The following is a 19,875-nucleotide window of genomic DNA, read 5'->3' as shown; positions in this document are numbered from 1 at the left end:
TAACGCAGACTGATGGCTTCAGCAGAAGCATATACCAGTATAATCAATTAACAACCTTAGGGCTCACGGTAGGTCTGTCTTTAATGGTTTAGAAGTTATCATTATTAGTAAATTCCCCTATGGAAAAAAATTATGGGATTTTTACTTCCAGAACCAGCCTGTTGTGCTCTATAGAATCCAGAACTTTTGATGTAGTCAAAGTGTTTTGCTATGCAAACTATTCTTTACCCAGCTCGATACTGGTTGGGAATTCAAGAATCAAACTAGTTATTTGTGATCTCTCCACCAAACTAAAACTACAGCATATCTAAGACCAAAATCACTAGACAAAAACAGCTGTGGACATCCCAGCTAGTCTGATTCTATTTGATTTCCAGAAGGCAGTGCAGCAGGAGGGTTTTATTACAGAATGGCAAGCCCGAGTCCACCCACACATTTTGGATGACAACATGGGAAATCCTCCATCTTTGAACTGCTGCATCATCAATGCTCCTAATACCTGGGTTTCATAATATACTCTGTTCTGCAATCACAGTCAACCCGCTACAGGGCACGATGAAGGAAAGGTTTGGCAGGCTGCATTGACAAATGCTTTATACCACTGGGGCCACACATTCACAGTTTTTAGCACATCAAAAGAAGACAGATATCATTCATAAAAATAAGAGTATACAGTAGAGGTAATGCTAGATCACAGTTCATCTGAATGGCATCACACACTTATAGAAGGTCAATCATCATGAATCTAAGGCAGGGGTCAGCAACCTTGAAGTGAATGACATGAAGTGCCATTTAAAATTCCCCTTGTTATTCACCATGCTGAACACCGTAACACCGCCATGTATAATTCACCACACGATCATATAGCAGGCTGAGACAAGCCAACTTTTATTATTCATGCTGGCTTGGTTGACATGCAGACTGCCTTTTTAATCATTTTCTCCCTTTTCCTACATGTCTCTCTTTCTCATTTTCATTGGGAAACAGCTAAATTGAGCTTAAACCAATTAACTTGTAAAGAAAGAAAGAGAAAGAGAAATTCTTTGACTTCATTTGGTTTTATTGCATGCACTTGCTCTTTGTAAATATGGCACTGCCAAAGCAATGCTCAAATATTCCTTTACAGTCATGCCAGTGAAGCTTTGTTGATCACATCAACAGGCCCAGCCTGTGCTTTTCTGACGGCTAAATAAAGGGAATTATCTGGAAAGAGTGAAAAAAAAAAAAAAAAGGAGAAGAGAGTGGGGGAGGGTTATAAACACTAACTCATTTGATGGATAAACATAAGCCGTAAAGCAAAAAGAGACTGTGCTCTATGAAATATTCTCACTAATCCATTTGAGGCATGGAAGGGTAAATTAGGAACGAAAAGGAAAGCTATAGAAGGAGGGAGCAGAGTGGAAGGGGGGAGAAAGTGTATGTGAGAAAATGAGTAATAGACCGAATATGACGTGAGAGAGAGAGGGGGAAAAATGCAGCAAGCCGTGAGCACTGCAACCATGTAACACATCTATAAATAACTAAAATTACAGGCTGCCAGCACTGCAGAGATTTCAATCTTTATCCTCGCTCCGACACTCATGACCATATCCACATATAATGAAACACATACTAAAACAGAAACACACCCACACATCACTGCCATGCAATGCCTGATGTACACATGTGGCACATGTCAACGTCCCACTGCGCCTCATCAGTGAGAGAGCGAGCAAATGAAACAGGAAGGAAAGCAGGCAAAGAGTGGAATGAGGGTCAAAGCTACCTAGCATAGCATAGCATTCCCCGTTAGCATGCTAGTGAGAGCAGAAGAAATGGAGAGAAGCAGTTAGCTCAAGATGGCGGTGACTGTGTAGCCTGCTGCATGATCCTGTAGTTGTTCAGTTCCTGCCTGCCACCCTCCCCCACCGCCAACGCCCCCCCCCCCCCCCTTAACACCCGCCCACCCCACACCCCCCTCCACACACACTCACTCACCCGTCCTCTCGGCCTCTTCACCGTAGACATGTTTTTTTCTTTTCTTCTTCCCCCCTCTTCCCTCTCTCTAACCGCCAACAAAAGCCTTGCCCTTTCGCTGTCTCTCTCTCCCCCTCCTTCCTCTCTCTCTCTCTCTCTCTCTCTCGCTCACTTTCCCTCTCACCCTCCCTCCCCCAGCAGGTCCGTGGCTGAAGAAGCCCTGTTCACCTCCTCCTCCTCCCCTGGCCGGGCTGCATGGAGCCGCACTTCACAGAAAACAAGGGAATGAGGAAGAGACCGATAAAGCAGCCACACTCGTCCGGGATCCTCTCATTCTGCTGCACTCAGCTCGGCCCTCCCTCTCTCTCTTTCTCATTGATTCCCTCCGACCGGCCGCCCGTCCGAGAACAACTGTGCTCGTTCTTCTGGTTTTCTTGTCCTCTTTTTCACACACACGCTTGCATACACCGACAGACTTCTTGTTCCTCTTCCTTCTTTCAACCCAAGACGTAGGTAGGATTGCTACCCCTCCTTTACAACACAAAGGTTTTTGTACTGGCTCAGTTGGACGTTTTGTAGCTTGTTTTCCTTATTTCCACTTGTTTCCCCCCATTCCCTTTCCCTTGTTCACCTCTCTCAGGCTGGGGTGTGTGCGGCGAGCGGGAGACACAGACGAAGCAGCGAGAAATGAAAGCACAAAGCAGCAAAACGCATCAGCATGAATATTAGAGATGTCGTTAAAATCCAGACTGGTTTTTCTCTCTCTCTCTCTCCCTTGCTCACTCACTCACTCTCTCTTTAGCTCATTGTAAAGCAGGAGGTCCAGCAGAGGGTGCTAGCTGTTATTACATTAACATTCACAATTTAACCCCAAAAATACTGAATTTCTCTTTATGCAAGATTCAAACAGACACTAAATGCACAACAGCAATCATGAAAACAATTAATACAACTCTCACATAAACACAGCTTTACACATATTAAAATAAGTAAAATAATGAATCACAATTATAATTAAAATTTAGTCAATCATGACACAGCAATATTATCATCAGACATAGCTCCTCCAAAAACCCCACACCACACACACACACACACACACAGTAGTAAAGCCCACAAGAGAATGCAGCTGGCATGAGTGCAGTGTGCTGCTGTGTGCAGCTGGATTGACTGTGCTCACAGGAAGTGACAAACAAGACTCAAGGGGAAATGAGGCTGTGTCTCCACTTTACCAAAGTGTGAACATTGGCCATGTGTAGCTCTCCACAAGCATGGTACCAAACCACTTGTGGCCACACATACACAAACAGTAAAAAATGAAAGCAAAACCCTGCACTATGAAAATTCAGGGTTGATTCTTTGGAGCTAAAACAGACACACATAGACAAACCTGTGACCTAATACAAAACATCTATGATCGGGTATACTACAACTACCGAACCACATGCTTATCAACCCTGACATTCATCTGAAATCATGCACACGGACACGCACAAAAGTGGGTCAGCTTAGCATAAGAATCTTACGGAGCGGCAGAGATAAGCTGTGGCTAGGCCTGGCCTTGAGATTCGAGTAAGAGCAACTTCTACAAAGACAAGACTCTTCTGAAAGACAAGAACAACTACACAACTATGTGCCTCACTAGGTAACATATAGCTGTATCATTGTTTGTGCATGGGTGCATTTTTTTCTGGCATTACAGTAAGTGCAGTAGTTGCAGAGAGAGAGAGAGAGAGAGAGAGATAACAAGGCTTTGAAGTTTGGACTGCTGGGAACAACTCAAACTCAGACCTTAATAAACATCCAAGAACATACATTAAAATGTATTTTAAAGAGTGCCATCATGAAATGACAGCAGACCTGTAACACACAAAATAGTTTTTTTTTTTCAATATCTTTGTGAGTTATGAAGAGAATGTGACAATGGCAAAATGTTATTTCTACATTTCTAGAACCTTAACAGGTTTCAACACAGTTGTATATAAGGGACAAGGTCAAACAACCTCTGTACCATGGCAACGAAATGGTTAATATGTAAATTAGATGAAATAGCAGCACCAAGATATTGGGAGGAGTTCAGCTATGCAGAGAGAGAGAGAGAGAGAGAGCGAGAGAGCGAGAGAGCGAGAGAGCTATTCCTTTGGTTCTCTATCTATGCAACTTATTTACAAACCCACCCACTGTCAGACCTTTTATTAGGCCCAAAACTAATTTTCAAGGATATTTAAGGTGTTTACATATAAGGGACAATATTTACCATTATATCAACCTGGGAGAAACATATTGAAATATATAACAACATATTTAACATAGAAGTGCAGTCTTCAAACACATTAACATACAGTATGTATCTCCTTTCAACAAGTTAGGACATCAATAATCTGCCCAATCCTACTACCTGTAACTACTCCAGACAGGGACTAAAAACTAAATGTTTCTAAATTGTTCTTTCTGAGCAGAAACTGTATTTGTTCGTTCTGTTCCAGTGTTCCGCTGCCTCCTTTCCAATTGGTAACCAGTTAGAATGAAATTAAAGGATGGTTAATGACGTTCTTTTTTAACATGACAGTACTCTGTGCTAAGGGTGGGTGATATACCAGTTGCAGTGTTGCCAGATCTCTCAAGAAAAAAAGGGACCTGGTCTGGAAAAACACTCAAAATAAGAGACTTGCCTCAATGAAACCAAGTGATAATAAGCAATAAAAAATTTTTTTTAACCATGTGGGGGAATTATCAGCACAGAAATCATAACACGACAAGTATACAGTAGCAGTGTTTCTCCTATATGCATTCTGCAGCTGCGCCGCTGTTGAATTATGAGCGCCACTCTTGGGATTTTACAAGGTTCATTTAATATTCTTAAAGCAACATAATGCTTACCAGCCTCAGTCAGCTGTGCGCTTTGTACACTGCGAAAGAGACCCCACCTCACACACACACAAATACAGGCACACACTCACAGTGACGTCACTGCATAACACACGTGTCAAACTCGCTTCAGTTCAAGTGGCCTGCGAGCTCATTTCTGAAATGTAGGATGGCAGGGGATAGCAACGTTTCACTAAACAATCAGTTAGCGCCTTCCTCGTGAATATTAATGAGCCTTCCCGTCATCTGTATGTTTTGGAGCGCATTTTGCTCACTTCAAAAGTGGAATGAAACAGTGTAAAAGGGTAAATTATCAACACAGCTCATTCATGGATAGAGCAGCATGAGCACAGAGCAGGTGCGGTAATTCACAGAGTGATCTCAACCGCACAGACTATTTTAAATGTGCATGTGAACCAGTAAGATGTGCGGTGGGGATTGCAAAACCCATTTGAATGCGGTACAGAATTGTATGTTGCAAACCTCTTATGTCTTGGTGATGAAACTAATTAAAAACAAACAGCACCCACAAGGAATCTGTAAAGAAGATGCAACTTAGTCACACTGTCAGAATATTTCAATTTAGCCACATACAAGTTAGGTGTTCATTTTTTTTTCACAGATGTCACTGTTGTTAATATCATCATTTTCATCTGCATCCCAACCTTAAAATCAATACTGTACTGTCAAATGTGCATTTCAATATGTAATATTATTGGTAATTGCAATGGTGCTACCAAAGCTGGTGCTGGTGCAACATTTTCAACGGGCCCTTTGAGGGCATAAATAAAACCTGATGTGGCCCAGGCTGAAACTGACAGCCCTGTTTTAAGCTATTCCTCGACCAATTTGCATTAATACGGGTCTGGCTTTTCGGGCTTGTGGACGCACATACAACAGCACCGCTGCTGAAAAAAATCCTAGGGGAAACACTGTAGTAGCTTATATAACAAAACTTTTTTCAATAAATGTAAAAAAAGTTCTTAATATTAAATATATCCCCAAAAATATTTTAAATATTTCAAATATACATCTGGCCATCTAAAATCAATGACAGTAATAGCCCTGTACACATACACTGCTTGGGTGTGTTTGGACTAAACGTCATGTTATTTTAAACATGTAATAACAATTTAATTATTTTTTGTATAGAGATCTGCATCTCGGTAAGAACCCAGCAGCATCAAATCTGTATCAATGCATTATATCTAACAATAATTCGGCGAAGACTTGCAAACAATTGAGAAAAGTAACTTTTTACCTCAATATTTTTCCTTGTATCTAGATTAACTGTGCATGTATACATTACATAGTAATTATATGTACTTGCCTTAATGGCAAAGAAATGTGTGATGAAGCAGTTTCCTTCAGAATCAAAGCACATGTTTATCATGTTTAACTAAAAAGAGAGAAGCCTAATTTTTTGGGCAACCGAAGTGGTGTAATTCCAAAAATTGAAAGAAAATTCGGAATTAAATTAACTGGCTATTAACCGGTTACCAACATTTAAAAATAACGTTTTCACTCCGGAAAAACTGAATGGCACTTATTTCCCATTTTTTGATTACGTTCTACAAATTTTGTTGTCGTTTTCGGTTTTCTTATTCCTTCCTTGGAACGTTTTCAGTCCCTGATTCCAGATATCGGAGCAGTAACATAAAGAGTGAAATTCCATCATCTTACACCTTACGGTATACCTTGTATGTCTGAAACAACTTTTCAGCATCTGCAAATAAAGAGAGAATTTATGGAAAGGAACCAGAATAAAAAAACAGCTATCCTATACTCGGAGATCTTTCTTGTGCTGTCACAACTGTTTCAAGCCCTCATGACACTAGCTGATTAGTGGTGCATCACTGTTACTTTTGCTCATATTTAAGGTTAGGGATTTTAAACTAACCTCACACAAAGAACTAAACTTGGGCACAAAACTTGCACTGCTACGAAAATTAATAATACTCTAAAATGTGTGGCTTGTTAAGCAGAGGTGTAAAACTGCTGAAAATAACAATTTGAAATTTCACGTGGCGAATGACAAAATGGGTGAAAAAAATCTCATCGACTTAAATGAAGGCACCCGAACCATATGTAAAGACAAGAATATCATAGATAATTGAGGGTGGGCTCTTTTAAATTGAGCCACTAAAATCACCTGAGCAACCACCCACAACACCCTAGCATCGTGGATGCGACTTTGGCATGGGCAAGCAAAACCTACATTTTTATCAGAAAATGTAAAAACCTAGTAAACAGTTTGTGCCCTTTCTTATGGATAATGAACTTCCTCTTTATATTAAAATGTCCTTATCTAAAACACTTTCCCGAAATCCTACTTAAATATTAAATATTTCATACACCCATGCCATATTAAAGATGTAAGTTCTCTCACTTTTATCTAGACCTTTTATAACAGTGTAACACTGTAATGATATCCCTGCTCACAACCTAAAATATGTGTCCTGCTTAGGTGAAAATGAATTGTACTGTCAGGACCAGAGAGAGTTTAAAGTCCATAATTAGGACTAGATCTGTAGACTAATGTGGAGTACAGCAGATAGAGCTGGAGGGAGGGTGAGAGAGGATTAATGAGGGAAGACCTGATGTGTAGCAATGGTTTCCTGAACCCATTAAACATGGCAGCTATTAATGACCCAGAGAGAGCACACCACAAACCCCCTCTATATACTATAACACACACACACACACACACACACACACCATAAATTACAAAGTGATTCATATACAGTATATTTGTGCATATCTAGATCAGACTCAGTCTGATATTGTTCACTGTGACTTCATGATGCCCACATACAGTATGCAATCATAATCCTTTACCCATGAAAATCTTAATAAATAAAAAATCAATAAATCCAGTTTCAAATGTAATGCAAGTGCATTTCAATACTATTAATGACTGCTCACCAATTGCAGATATATCAAGCCGCCGTCGCATATGTATAGAACTGTAACTGCTAGCTGAAAAGTGGAGTAGCTCCAAATGTATCCAGTTAAATTAGAACTTCTTCATTTTCCAATTTTTTTTTCTTACTACCCATATTGTACAATTCTGAAAGACACACAAACCTAGCAACCTTCAACTAAATAAACAATCAAAAGAGACTCAACCTGTAATGTAAGCTAAATAAAACATTTTATTAAACACTATTTTTCAGTGTGTTGCAACTTTATAACAAATGACAATTCTGCCATTTTAATCTGGTTAATTTGAGGTTATTTGAAGTCATCAGCCTTTAAAGATTTCAATCCCTGCCATTAGGTCCTATTAGGGGTCGGCAAAATGATCAAAATCTTCTATCACGTTATGAGTAACTATATCAGGATAATGATTTACAGTATTTCTCGATGCATCGTTTTCTGGAAAATCAATAAAAAATGGTTTATATATGAAATAACCACAGTGACGTTTACATGGACACCAGAAAGCGGGTTACTGTGAGAAAGCAGTGTTCCGCTGAACATGCACTGTATAAGTGGCGTACACTTTACTCCTGTATACATGCGGTTTGGTCAGTATAAGCAGCTTTCTCCACAGCAGCGCTTGTGTAAAATGCCCCGCGACACTTGTGTAAATACCAAACATGGTATCCGAGGAAGTCTTCACTATTTTATTCTCTGTTGCTTCGCTTTATATCCAGATATTCCAGAATTGTTGCTGTGTTTGTTTCCTTACCTTTCTTTCACCACCTGCAGCGAAATTGCGCTTCAATAGTGGGGTTTCCCTTTACATAAAACTCTGGGATTCCCTCAATGTATGAGCACATAAATGTGGATGTGAGGGACCGTCGATATTTTACAGTGGTGTTCATAAATGGGTATCGTATAGTGTACGTGCTTTTCCCACTGTACCTCTAGAAATGTTTTGTTGACTAGTTGTTGGGCTCCATCCTATGATGTTAGGTAATCAGTATGGTCCATGCACATGCACACTCTTCAAAAACCTGTTAGAACACCGCTTATGTGTTTACATGACCATATTAGCAGCTTTCTCTGGGAGAATCCTAGGTGTGTTAAACGGCTTTTTCTTAATCCCTTAAATGGCGTAAGGAAATCAGCGTTCTCGTTTACATGATATTTGAGAACACCACTTTCTGCAAAAACCTTGGAATAATCCGCTTTCTTAAGTGCATGTAAACATGGTCATTGTAATCACTATTTTTGGAAACTCCAATCAGTGAATTAAATAGGCTTCATAAGTGAAAACTACTTCTACTATACTATTTATGTAATTTTGGAACTGGACAAACATAAAAAAAATATATATATATATATATATCTATCTATGGTCAACCTTACCAAAATGCTAAATGATGACACATTTCAGTGTGATATGTTGTTAACCAATATTATTATTATTAGCCTATTATAAACTTTCCTCAAGAAACTCAAGATCTTCTCAAAGTAATGCAACAAAGAAAATAATACATAAAAGTAAAAAAAATAATAATAATAATTCCAACAAAAATAAACACTTCTTGCAGAAAAAACAAAACACACTTTGCAGATTACATTGTTATGCTCTGTGTCGGCTTTTGTAAACCCACAGCACAGATGTCGCACCTGTTTTAATAAGGAGCTCCTCTTCATGTCCTTGACTTGTTTTGGAGTCGTACCATTCTGTGGAGATGTCTTTCTCCATTAGGGTTTTTCCTGGTTCAAAAATGATTGAGTGGTGCGAGGTATCCCACTCTGCACTCTCCTGTCTGTGGAGCACAAATACTGGGAAGCCTGCTGGACTCACATGCACTTGCGAGCTCCAGAGATAGCGCGCCACACTCACATAAAACACACATGCAGGTGTCAGATGAGTAGCATATTTAGCGCTTTTGAAGCACCAATCATGAGATAAATGTCATTGAATTTGCTTGGGCAGCAGCAGAACAATTTTCAATTCCTGAAAATCCCTGTCAATGATTCTTCAAGTATCACGTGAAGCCCTGCCCACGTAGATAAGCCTGAACCATGCACATGGATATTTACATATCGCGATATACATGATATGGCAAGATCTCTATCGATGGACACTTTATATAAATGCCACGATATATATCATCATATCACCCAGCCCTGGGTACTATTCAGAATGCAATAGTATACCTTTGCAGGCCACAGTACCAAATGAGTGTCACATTAGTTGTATGAAATTACAGACTTTGAAAATGATTGGACATTTACTCCCCAAAGCAGAAAGACTGTGGATATTGAAGACCTCACCAAACTTTTAAAAAATAAGTTCCTGCCAACTATACTCCAACCTTTTGAGGATTTTCTGAAATGCAGTGCTCATGTGTGTTGCTAGAAATAGGTTCATAGTTTGGCCAGAGTTTTGTTTGGGTGACCTAATCTGCCTCTGAGAATTACCATCAACCCCAAAACCTAGCCTACGCCATGGTTCAATGTAGGGTTATCCAATACAAACAAAGAGAAAAGAATTACAGAGTTTTCACTTGTATTTTAACACCATAAAAGTGTAAAAGATATACAGTATATATTGGGCAGTATTTGGCCAAGCGTTACCTTCCCCTTTAGTCAATTACAAAAAGTATCAACAACATTGCCAATGGATGGTAATTTACATTTTGTGTTCAAATATTTTTAAGCACAATTTTCAATATTATTCAATACTATTTTTGAGTAAATTGAGTAAATGTTTTTCATTAAGGTTAATTTTAGCAGTTTTTTGCATGTCTCATTTGCCATCATTAAATTGTATTATATTATCTTACATCAGCCACCCTGCTCTCTACATAGCATCAGCACTCAATCGGTCAAAAAATTATGATTAAATCAAGACTCGCCACTATATCATAATTTTCACACATGTGCGGTGTTCACATTCAAACCGACTAAAACCGGTATTACCGTTGGTTGGACGCTAAGTGGTACTATGGGGTAATTTTCGTTAAGCAATAGCCTACACAATAACGCAAGGCAGCTTGATTTCAAAATGAAGTACAATTAAAATGTGTGTTGTTCAACTATTTGAAATATGGCTTTTCAACAGTTGTGAAGGGCAACATCTCTTTGGCAGCAAACCTACTTCATCCGTGCATTCTCTCCATCATGGGCTACCGGGTATTTCGTTGTCAGGGAAAATACATCAATTATTGTGGGTTGTTGCAGGTTTAATGTTGGTGTTTTATTACCTTTCATCCCAGAAACCAGTTTAGCTGCTTTGGAAGGGTAATGACTTTGAATGTGTGTGAATAAATTTGTTTTGTTCCCTCCTAGGGTTGGGCGATATGCAAGACATATGTTCACGATATTTCTATAAAATAAAAAAAATAAAAATCACAATATCCAATTACATCTTCAACCCCCTGGCTGTGGGATCGGTGAATATTTTGCTTTAGTGATTTTGCATTGAAAATTAATTTATTTAAAAAACAAAAACCATCTAAATTCAAAGTGCACTTAAAACGAAACGAAAAAGCAATTAAAATAATGAAGAGGTAAAAAAAAAAAAAAATTATATATATATATATATATATATATATAAAAAACCACATTTACATTTACTGTCACGCAAGTACATGGAAAGAAAAATTACTAATACAGGTGGAAATTACTAATACAAATTAAGATCTAAAAACAATTATAAATGTAAACATAATAATTATAATGATGATAATAATCACTGAAATATAAAGCATGGCTCGAGGTGAATGTGTTTTTGTATTATTCTATGATTTAATAACAGATGTATAGGCTATATATAAAGTGACCCTGCAGAGTTGCGCTCACAACTAACTGCTCTGTGGAAATAAAGCAAACTAAACTCAGAGCACCTCCTGAGCTGAGATGTCTGAGGTCATTTGCAGCATTATCACAGATGATACTATTCTTGCTAATTTTTTTCAGAAGACTGAAACAAAGAAATAGTGAGAACCCTTTACATACGCATGTTCCACGAGACTGCACGCCTCCAAACAAACAGCGCGTCAGACATGCGCATAGATGGCTTTTCTGTCATCTGTTCTTAAAAATATAATAAAGTGTGTTTCTTCAAGTGCGTGTCTGTGTGTCTAACAACATTTCTTATGTCATTCTGAATCCGAGACATCTTACAGTTACCCACCATGCAAATTATATCCGCTACCTGCAATTAAACATCTTCTGTCAGTGCGCGTACTTTACTGCCTGTGTAATTTGATATGCTGGTAAAGAACATCTGGCTTTCAATGCATTATTTAGGTTCATTTATCATTGGTCGCAAACTCTTCATTAGGCAACTATTCTTTATTTAAGGCTATTTCTATTCATTAGGCTATTGTATTGATATTGGAAGTTCCATTCAAATGTTTCTCCCCTTTTACCCGGTATAAAATTTCATACCGTTGTTGTCTCTTTTACCAAGTAAAACTGGTAACACTGTACACCGTGGCAACCCTAATTACAGCTGAACAAGGAATCTTTAGCTACACAGGCAATGAGTAACCCAGGAAACAAGATATATGCCAGAGGGAAAGAGAGCGACAGCACACAGCAGGTAGCCTCCATTAGACCTGTACACTTCTTTCATTATTCAAAGCAAAAGGGAAAGAGAGAGGTAGGAGGGAAGAACGAACATGCAGACAGACAGACACACACACACACACACACACACACACACACAATTACATCACTCAAACTTGCAGAACACCATTTACAAAAATGCTAGGCTAATTCCCAAATCAAAGACAAACACACACTCAAATACGTTGGAGTAACTTGTGCAATTCATTTGGCACTCATGTACACTCAGTTAGCACTTTATTAGGAACACTGTACACCTACTCATTCATGCGATTATCTAATCAGTCAATCATGTGGCAGCAGTGCAACAGGAGCTTCAGTTAATGTTCACATCAACCATCAGAATGGCATTAAAATGTGATCTCAGTGATTTAGACCGTGGCATGATTGTTGGTGCCAGACGGGCTGGTTTGAGTATTTCTGTAACTGCTGATCTCCTGGGATTTTCACACACAGCAGTCTCTAGAGTTTACTCAAAATGGTGCCAAAAACATCCAGTGAGCAGCAGTTCTGCGAACAGAAACACCTTGTTGATGAGGGAGGTCAACAGAGAATGAAAGAAATGCTACGGTAACTCAGATAACCACTCTATACAATTGTAGTGAGCAGAACAGCATCTGAGAATGCACAACATGTTGAACCTAGAGGCGTGAAGACCATGTCGGGCACTTTATTAGGACCATAGTGTTCCTAATAAAGTGCTCAGTGAGTGTATGTTTCCTAAAAAAGCATTAGTTCTGTCCTAAAAAAAATAAAATAAATTCTGTCAATTTACTCACCTACTCATATTGTTTCAAGAAAAAAAAATTTTGGAACACAAAAGGAGAAGTTAGGCAGATTGACAACCTCAGTCACCATATACTTTTAATGTAAAAATATTCAATGAAAGTGAATACTGACAGAGGCCATCAGTCTCTAACATGCTGCCATCTCCCTTTTGTGTTCCACGGAGGAAAGAAAGTCTTATGGGTTTGAAACAACATGAGGGTGAATAAATGATGACAGAATTTTTATTTTTGGGTGAAATATCCATTTAAAGGGGTCATGAAGTGCCATTTTTTTATAACTGTATTATCTTCCCTGAGGTCCAATGATAATGTTATAAAAGGTTTTTTTTGCACCAAAACAGTCATAATTTAGTAATATATGATCATTTTCCACCCCGTTTTTGTCCTTCTTTCTGAAACGCTCTGTTTTGGCATGAGCGCCTCCTTTAAACTTCAACTTAAACGCCCACTGTTATGATTGGCTAATATCATGCAGCCACTCAAATTCAGCAAACTCAATCGGAAGAACATTATAAAACTAAATTTAAGGGTTTACACATAACGCACATCCAACACATTGCATCTGAATATATTAAACTGTTCATCTCAAGCACAACTGTTAACACAGGGCACCATAAACTGTCAAACAATCATGACATTTGAAATATTCATGAATGAAATGGTTTACTTATGTTTTTGAAGTGTTTTTAACCGCCCCATACTTGAATAACAGTTCCTTTGCAAACATGGAATCGTATTATGATGGTTCACAAATAATCGATACTGACCTGAAGCCGAAAAAAACAAACACATCATTGTCCAAGGAACGGTGAAATTATGCACACACATACTCAAGGCACACTGAGGTGCACATCGCCGGAAACACGTCGAAACGGTTGAAGACCTCCATCATCCATCGTCAAGGATGTCCATCTTCAAAGACATCCTATGTTTAAATACACCAACAATTAAAAATAGCGCAGATGGGCGAAAGAACGCATCCATAACGTGTCTGTGCTCAAAGCAACACAGGCAGCAGCTGAATGAAAGAGAATTGCTTTTCCCTTTCAGAGTTGTAACTTGACACCGTTTCTTTTAAAAGTGGCGAGATACATGGCAGCGGTCAAAGAGTCTGTGTAGTTCAAGTTCATATACAAAATAAAATCCAAAATAGTCCAGATGGGTCCCCTTAGGTGTTATGTTAGGAATAGTTAGCCGTGGAAGGCCTGCTCTATTGACTTAAACTGCACGCCAGTGGGGTGGGGGGGCAAGGGTGCGATGACGCATGTTGTGGGATGTGTAAAACCAAATGAGAAATGTGTCATGACGTCACGAACAGACAGATTTCAAAATGAGATGTTTCAGCAGGGTGGCAACTATAAATTATCTTTTTAGACTGGGGAGGAAGTTTTGATTTTTTAGAGTATGTTTTTATAGTACAGTTACCTTGTATATGTCTAAATATCAAGGAAAATTTGATTCTCCATTTCATGACCCCTTTAAATGATGAAATATCTGAAGGACATATCATGTTTAACATATTTGTATAGATATTTCCCCTTCATTTAAGGTTACATTTTATACCATTTAGGCCTATTATTCAGCTTTACCATCAAATGATTTACAACAGCAGCCAAAAGAAACTAAACTCCACTATGATTCAGAACAGGAAAACATTAACATAATTAAACTTTAATGAAAGTCAGAGGAAAAAAAACAAACTAGAAGGGCTAAATTCCTGATGATTAGAGGAACTGTAGCAGGTAGATAAAAACAGTGAACTTTATCCCTATGACAGAGGTAATACCGCATTGTGCTTTCTTATGAGAACATGGTTGTGAAATGAGGACTTTTTCCTTTCTATAAAACAAAACCTCACAGTCGCTAACAGACATAGCAACCGATGAACTGTTTCAACTGCTAACTGAGGATCCGGTTCACTCAAAAGACCAATCAGAAACCTGCAGTCCTATTCTCCTAGCCAATCAAAACCAATGAAATCCAATGGCCATCTCCAAACAAACTCAGAAAAAAAAGATCAGAAAAACAAACAGCAACCAAAACAAACAACATTTTCTAATACTAACCCTCCAAACTGAGAAAGTCAGAGCTTTAGGGAGCTCAAATAAGCATTTTTTGATTCAAAAGAGGACATTGCACACCTGTTAAGCTCCCTGCGTGTCCTGTGTGTGCGAGGGGTTAAATGTACTGGAACGGCAGCAGATCAGACTGTCATCACACTGAACTCTTGACATTCCTCTAACCAACCCTCGCGAGAGCTGAGAAAACGGCCAGGTAACTCGCAGACACAGACACAGACACACACACAGTTACTAATCCTAAAGTCAAAGCCTGTTAATCTTCAGCACACTGAAGTGAACTCCACGCGAACACCACAGACTCACATACAAACACATGTAAAGTGAAAACAACAAAGTAAAAGAGGGCTTGAGATTAAGACCTACTGTGTAGTTTGGCCTGGCAAATTTCCCACATGCTTTTTCCCCTTATAACTCAACTAACCCCTCCCTCTTCCTTTCCTCTCCTCCCTCCCCTTCCATTGTGCATTAAAGACCACCCCCCCTCTAAAGAAATACTACCACAGACCCTTCCTGTTTACCTTTAACCCCTTACGTTCCTCCCCGGTCCAGATGAAAGAGCACTGATAGAACATTTGCCCTCCTGCTTACAGCATTTGTCTTTACATCAGTCATTTGATTTCACAAGGGAGTGCTGACCCTAGATCAGTGCTTGAGGGAGCAACAGAGCTGTCAGACTGGTTGAATGAGAGCATGTGTCTGTGTGAGTCGGCTGGCAACAGACTCACAGAAAAGTATGCACACACTAGGGTTCAGGGCTGCACAATTATGACAAAAATCATAATTGTTTATCATTTCCCTTGATATAGTAATTAACAGTTGAATAAAAATTTACATTAAATACTTAATGCCATATTCTTTATGTAGGCTATCCAATACAAACTGAGAACTGTTGGATTAAATTACTTTTGCTCTTTTATACATCTGGAAATCAACTTCACGTTGGCCCATGAGAAGGTGTGTTCCATTCAGAAGCATTCATCCCATGCCCTGTTCCCTTAGCAGACTTCATCATACACTGTGACAGCTGAAAGGTGTGGGGCTCAAAAATAACGGTCATTATGAACTCACTTTTATTGAAAATTCTGTTACAGAATAGCTATCATGATTGTTTTCCCCTCAAAGTGCCCTCCCAAGGCATCATTTATGCTGTTTGAAACGCATGGAGATGCTCCGCACAGAGTTGTGCACTCTCCCGAATGCTGTATACATATACACTCACTGAGCACTTTATTAGGAAAACTATGGTCCTAATAAAGTGCCCGACGTGGTCTTCTGCAGTTGTAGCCCATCCACCTCAAAGTTTAACATGTTGTGCATTCTGACATGATATTCTGCTCACTACAATTGTACAGAGTGGTTATCTGAGTTACCGTAGACTTTCTGTCAGCTCGTACCAGTCTGGCCATTCACCGTTGACCTCTCTCATCAACAAGGCGTTTCCGTCTGCAGAACTGTCGCTCAATGGATGTTTTTTGTTTTTGGCACCATTCTGAGTAAACGCTGATAACTGTTGTGCATGAACATCCCAGGAAATCAGCAGTTACAGAAATACTCAAACTAGCCCGTCTGGCACCAACAATCATGCCACGGTCGTAATCACGGAGGTAAAAAAATTTCCCCATTCTGATGGTTGATGTGAACATTTACTGAAGCTCCTGACCCATACCTGCCTTATTTTACACACTGCACTGCTGCCACACGATAGGCTGATTAGATAATCGCATGAATAGGTAGGTGTACAATGTCCTAATAAAGTGCTCGGTGAGTGTACAATGCACAATAAATCAATTATTTACACCATGTCTACGCCTTGTTGATTATAATAGGAGCGTTCTAATTTTGACACGTTCATCATTTGCAGTGTATTTACATTGCGACTGAGTGGCATAACATGTAACGATTCCAAAATAATTCCAAATTACCTACTATGCTTTGTTATGTGGAGGTGATGTTTTTTCAGCACTCATTTTCATGTACCACCAAGAACAGAGGTGAAATACAAAGCAAGCATCTGCACATCCGGCTGTTTAAAACTCGCGAATTAGGATAGCTTGTCATTACTGATAGGGCTATAGACAAATTAAAAAAATCTCTGATTTGTCACTGCCATTTAATTGCTCAACGGACATGTCTGAGATTGGTTAGAATACTCAACCACTGCAAAAACATGCTGCAAACAGAAAACTGACACAACAGGAGTACACCTAAATGGAATAATGTAATCATCAGTTTTCAATTTTAATCACGGCAGTCGTAATTGTAATCTCTATTACCTGGGCTGCACAACAAAATTGTTAATTATTTCCCTTGATTTTTTAAAAGTAATAGCAATTAATAGAATTTCCATTTAAGTAGTTTTATATTGTTTAGTAGGTTACAAGATCAAAAACAAGCTTAGAACTGTTCCTGAGTTACTTTATTGCAGTTTTAAACATCAGTACAGGTCTTAACGGTCAACCACACATTGGCCCTCTCAGCAGCATGTAAAAACAAAACTGTTATGCAAATTTTGAATAAATTATACACCGAAAGCAAGCAACGGACATGTCTGTGATTGGTTACAAGGCTCAACTGCAGCAAAAAAATATATATATTTTTAATTCAATATAAAAAAAATTATGCATCAGGAGAAGACAAGGAATGCAATAAATGACACTTTTCATTATTAGTTAATTTTGGCAGCACTAGCACGCACACACACACAGATCTGAATTGCTAGGTGAAGAAAAAAGGCTATGAACCATACTTGCACACACAGATAGAGGGAACACAAGTGCATGCACACACTCTCAGACGCAACGGGAGGTGACTAGGTGTCAGGTTACAGTGCTGGTTGGAGGCCTGACAGACCGGCCCAGTTATATAAACCTCACAGACGCAGGGTCAGGAAGCTACAATGCAAGTTGGCCACACACAGGCGCACACTCTCACAAAGAGGCGGATGCATGCACATGCATGCACACACACAGCACATTCATGCGACACACGGTAGGAAGCCTACAATCAAGCAAGCAAACACACACACACAAACACAGCTTACTTCAGGCCACAGCTTATGTGTTGGCAAACTTTTCTGACATTTTCATTCAAGCATTAAGGCACCTGCATCTTATTTCCTCTCTCTCTCTCTCTCTGTGTGTGTGTGTGTGTGTGTGAGAGAGAAAATAAATGAATAGTGAATATATTTATAAAAACACAACAAATGCATTACATATGCATTTCCACAGTTTTCATGATCAACCACTGGGTGCCGCCATGATGACTCTTATTGCCTCTGGACTGTTTAGTGGTTCCGGTCTCCAAAAGAAGCAATGTAAGAACTACCGAAACCAGCAATCAAGATGGAGAAAAACATTTCCAATGTTAGTTAGAGTAACAATAACTTTAAGCTCAACTTGTGCAGCTGTTGTCTCTTATTACAACTCGAAGTAGTTAATGATAATAAAACGACTCAAAAGTATCGGCACTACTGCTACACTACATTTTTGGCAATTGTTACAAATTGAATACACTAAACACCACATTTTCTGCCAAGAACATATGCAAATGCAGGTGATAACACAAAGAACAGAAATTTAAAACAGGCTTCTGTTATGAATCGTGGAAAATGTCTGCATTCAGATAAAAGGTGGAGAGTGTAACAATCTGGTTCCAGAAGTAAAAATGTCATAATTTCTTCCATAGGGCAATTGATTTTTTTAATGATAACTTATAAACCATCAAAGACAGACCTACCGTGACCTCAAAGGTTGTAAAACAATGGTATATGCTTCTATGTTTCTGCACTTTCACATCTGAAAGTTACATGTGGCGCCTGTTTATTTTCACTTTCACATCTGAAAGTGAAAGTGGAGATTCATAGTAAAAAAGGACTTAACTACTGATCTGTTTCTCACCCATACCTGTTATATTGCTTCTGAAGATTTGGATTAAATCACTGCAGTCTTATGGATTACTTTTATGCTGATTTTATCTGCTTTTTGGACCTTCAGATTTCTGGCCACCATTACTTGCATTGAAAGGACCAACACAGCTGAAATATTCTGCGAAAAAAATAATTGTTTGTGCTCTACTGAAGAAAGTAAGTCATACACATCTGGGATAACATGAGTGATGTATGGTGAGTAAATGAATATTTAGTGAGTATATTTATAATCAACAACTTTAATAGATGAAAAACAATCTGATCTTAACAGTTTGGGCAGGTTAGGCAGGTTATAACCCTGCAACCTGTAGCATTGTTACTCATCTCACGTGGAAAAAGGGCCTTTACAGGAGTCTTAAAGTTCGGGCCTGTTTAATACCTTGGGTTAGAGAGAGGTGGGGGAATGTTCATGAAAAACATAATTACTACTGTCTTAGGTATGAATCACCTTGACCAACATAATAAGTGGAACTCAGTGAAGAAAGAAAATAGCTATGACCTCTTAAAAAAACTGACCCATCATCTCGGTCAGACTGGATCTGATCCAGAACAGTAGGTTAGGGGGTTTGTGTGTGAATGTGAGTGATGTGGATTGGTATTTGCATCCATGTTGCTGAATGTCCATTCTGCACAAAGCAAGAGCACAAAGGGGCTTTATTCATGCCGTCAGCCGGTCTCGCTCGCTCTCTCCGGCCCTCACACTATCACACCACCCTGTGAC

General features: G+C 39.0%; 1 protein-coding gene across 8 annotated transcripts in view; it reads right to left on the bottom strand.

The window, feature by feature from the left end:
- The window catches only part of LOC127415925 (chromodomain-helicase-DNA-binding protein 9-like), a 116,567-nt gene that overhangs the window by 71,225 nt on the left and 25,467 nt on the right, over nt 1–19,875 (bottom strand). The window contains exon 1 of one of the 8 annotated variants that reach the window (XM_051655003.1): nt 1,978–2,748. The exons of the other annotated variants lie outside the window; for them this stretch is intronic. Coding sequence (XP_051510963.1) covers nt 1,978–2,007 — 30 coding nt within the window. The 5' untranslated portion in view covers nt 2,008–2,748. Of the gene's footprint in view, nt 1–1,977; nt 2,749–19,875 lie in introns of those variants that run through there. 8 annotated transcript variants of the gene reach the window in all.

The sequence above is a fragment of the Myxocyprinus asiaticus genome, chromosome 2, assembly GCF_019703515.2.
Source record: "Myxocyprinus asiaticus isolate MX2 ecotype Aquarium Trade chromosome 2, UBuf_Myxa_2, whole genome shotgun sequence".
Lineage (NCBI taxonomy): Eukaryota > Metazoa > Chordata > Actinopteri > Cypriniformes > Catostomidae > Myxocyprinus > Myxocyprinus asiaticus.
This window is presented reverse-complemented; position numbering and strand designations above follow the sequence as displayed.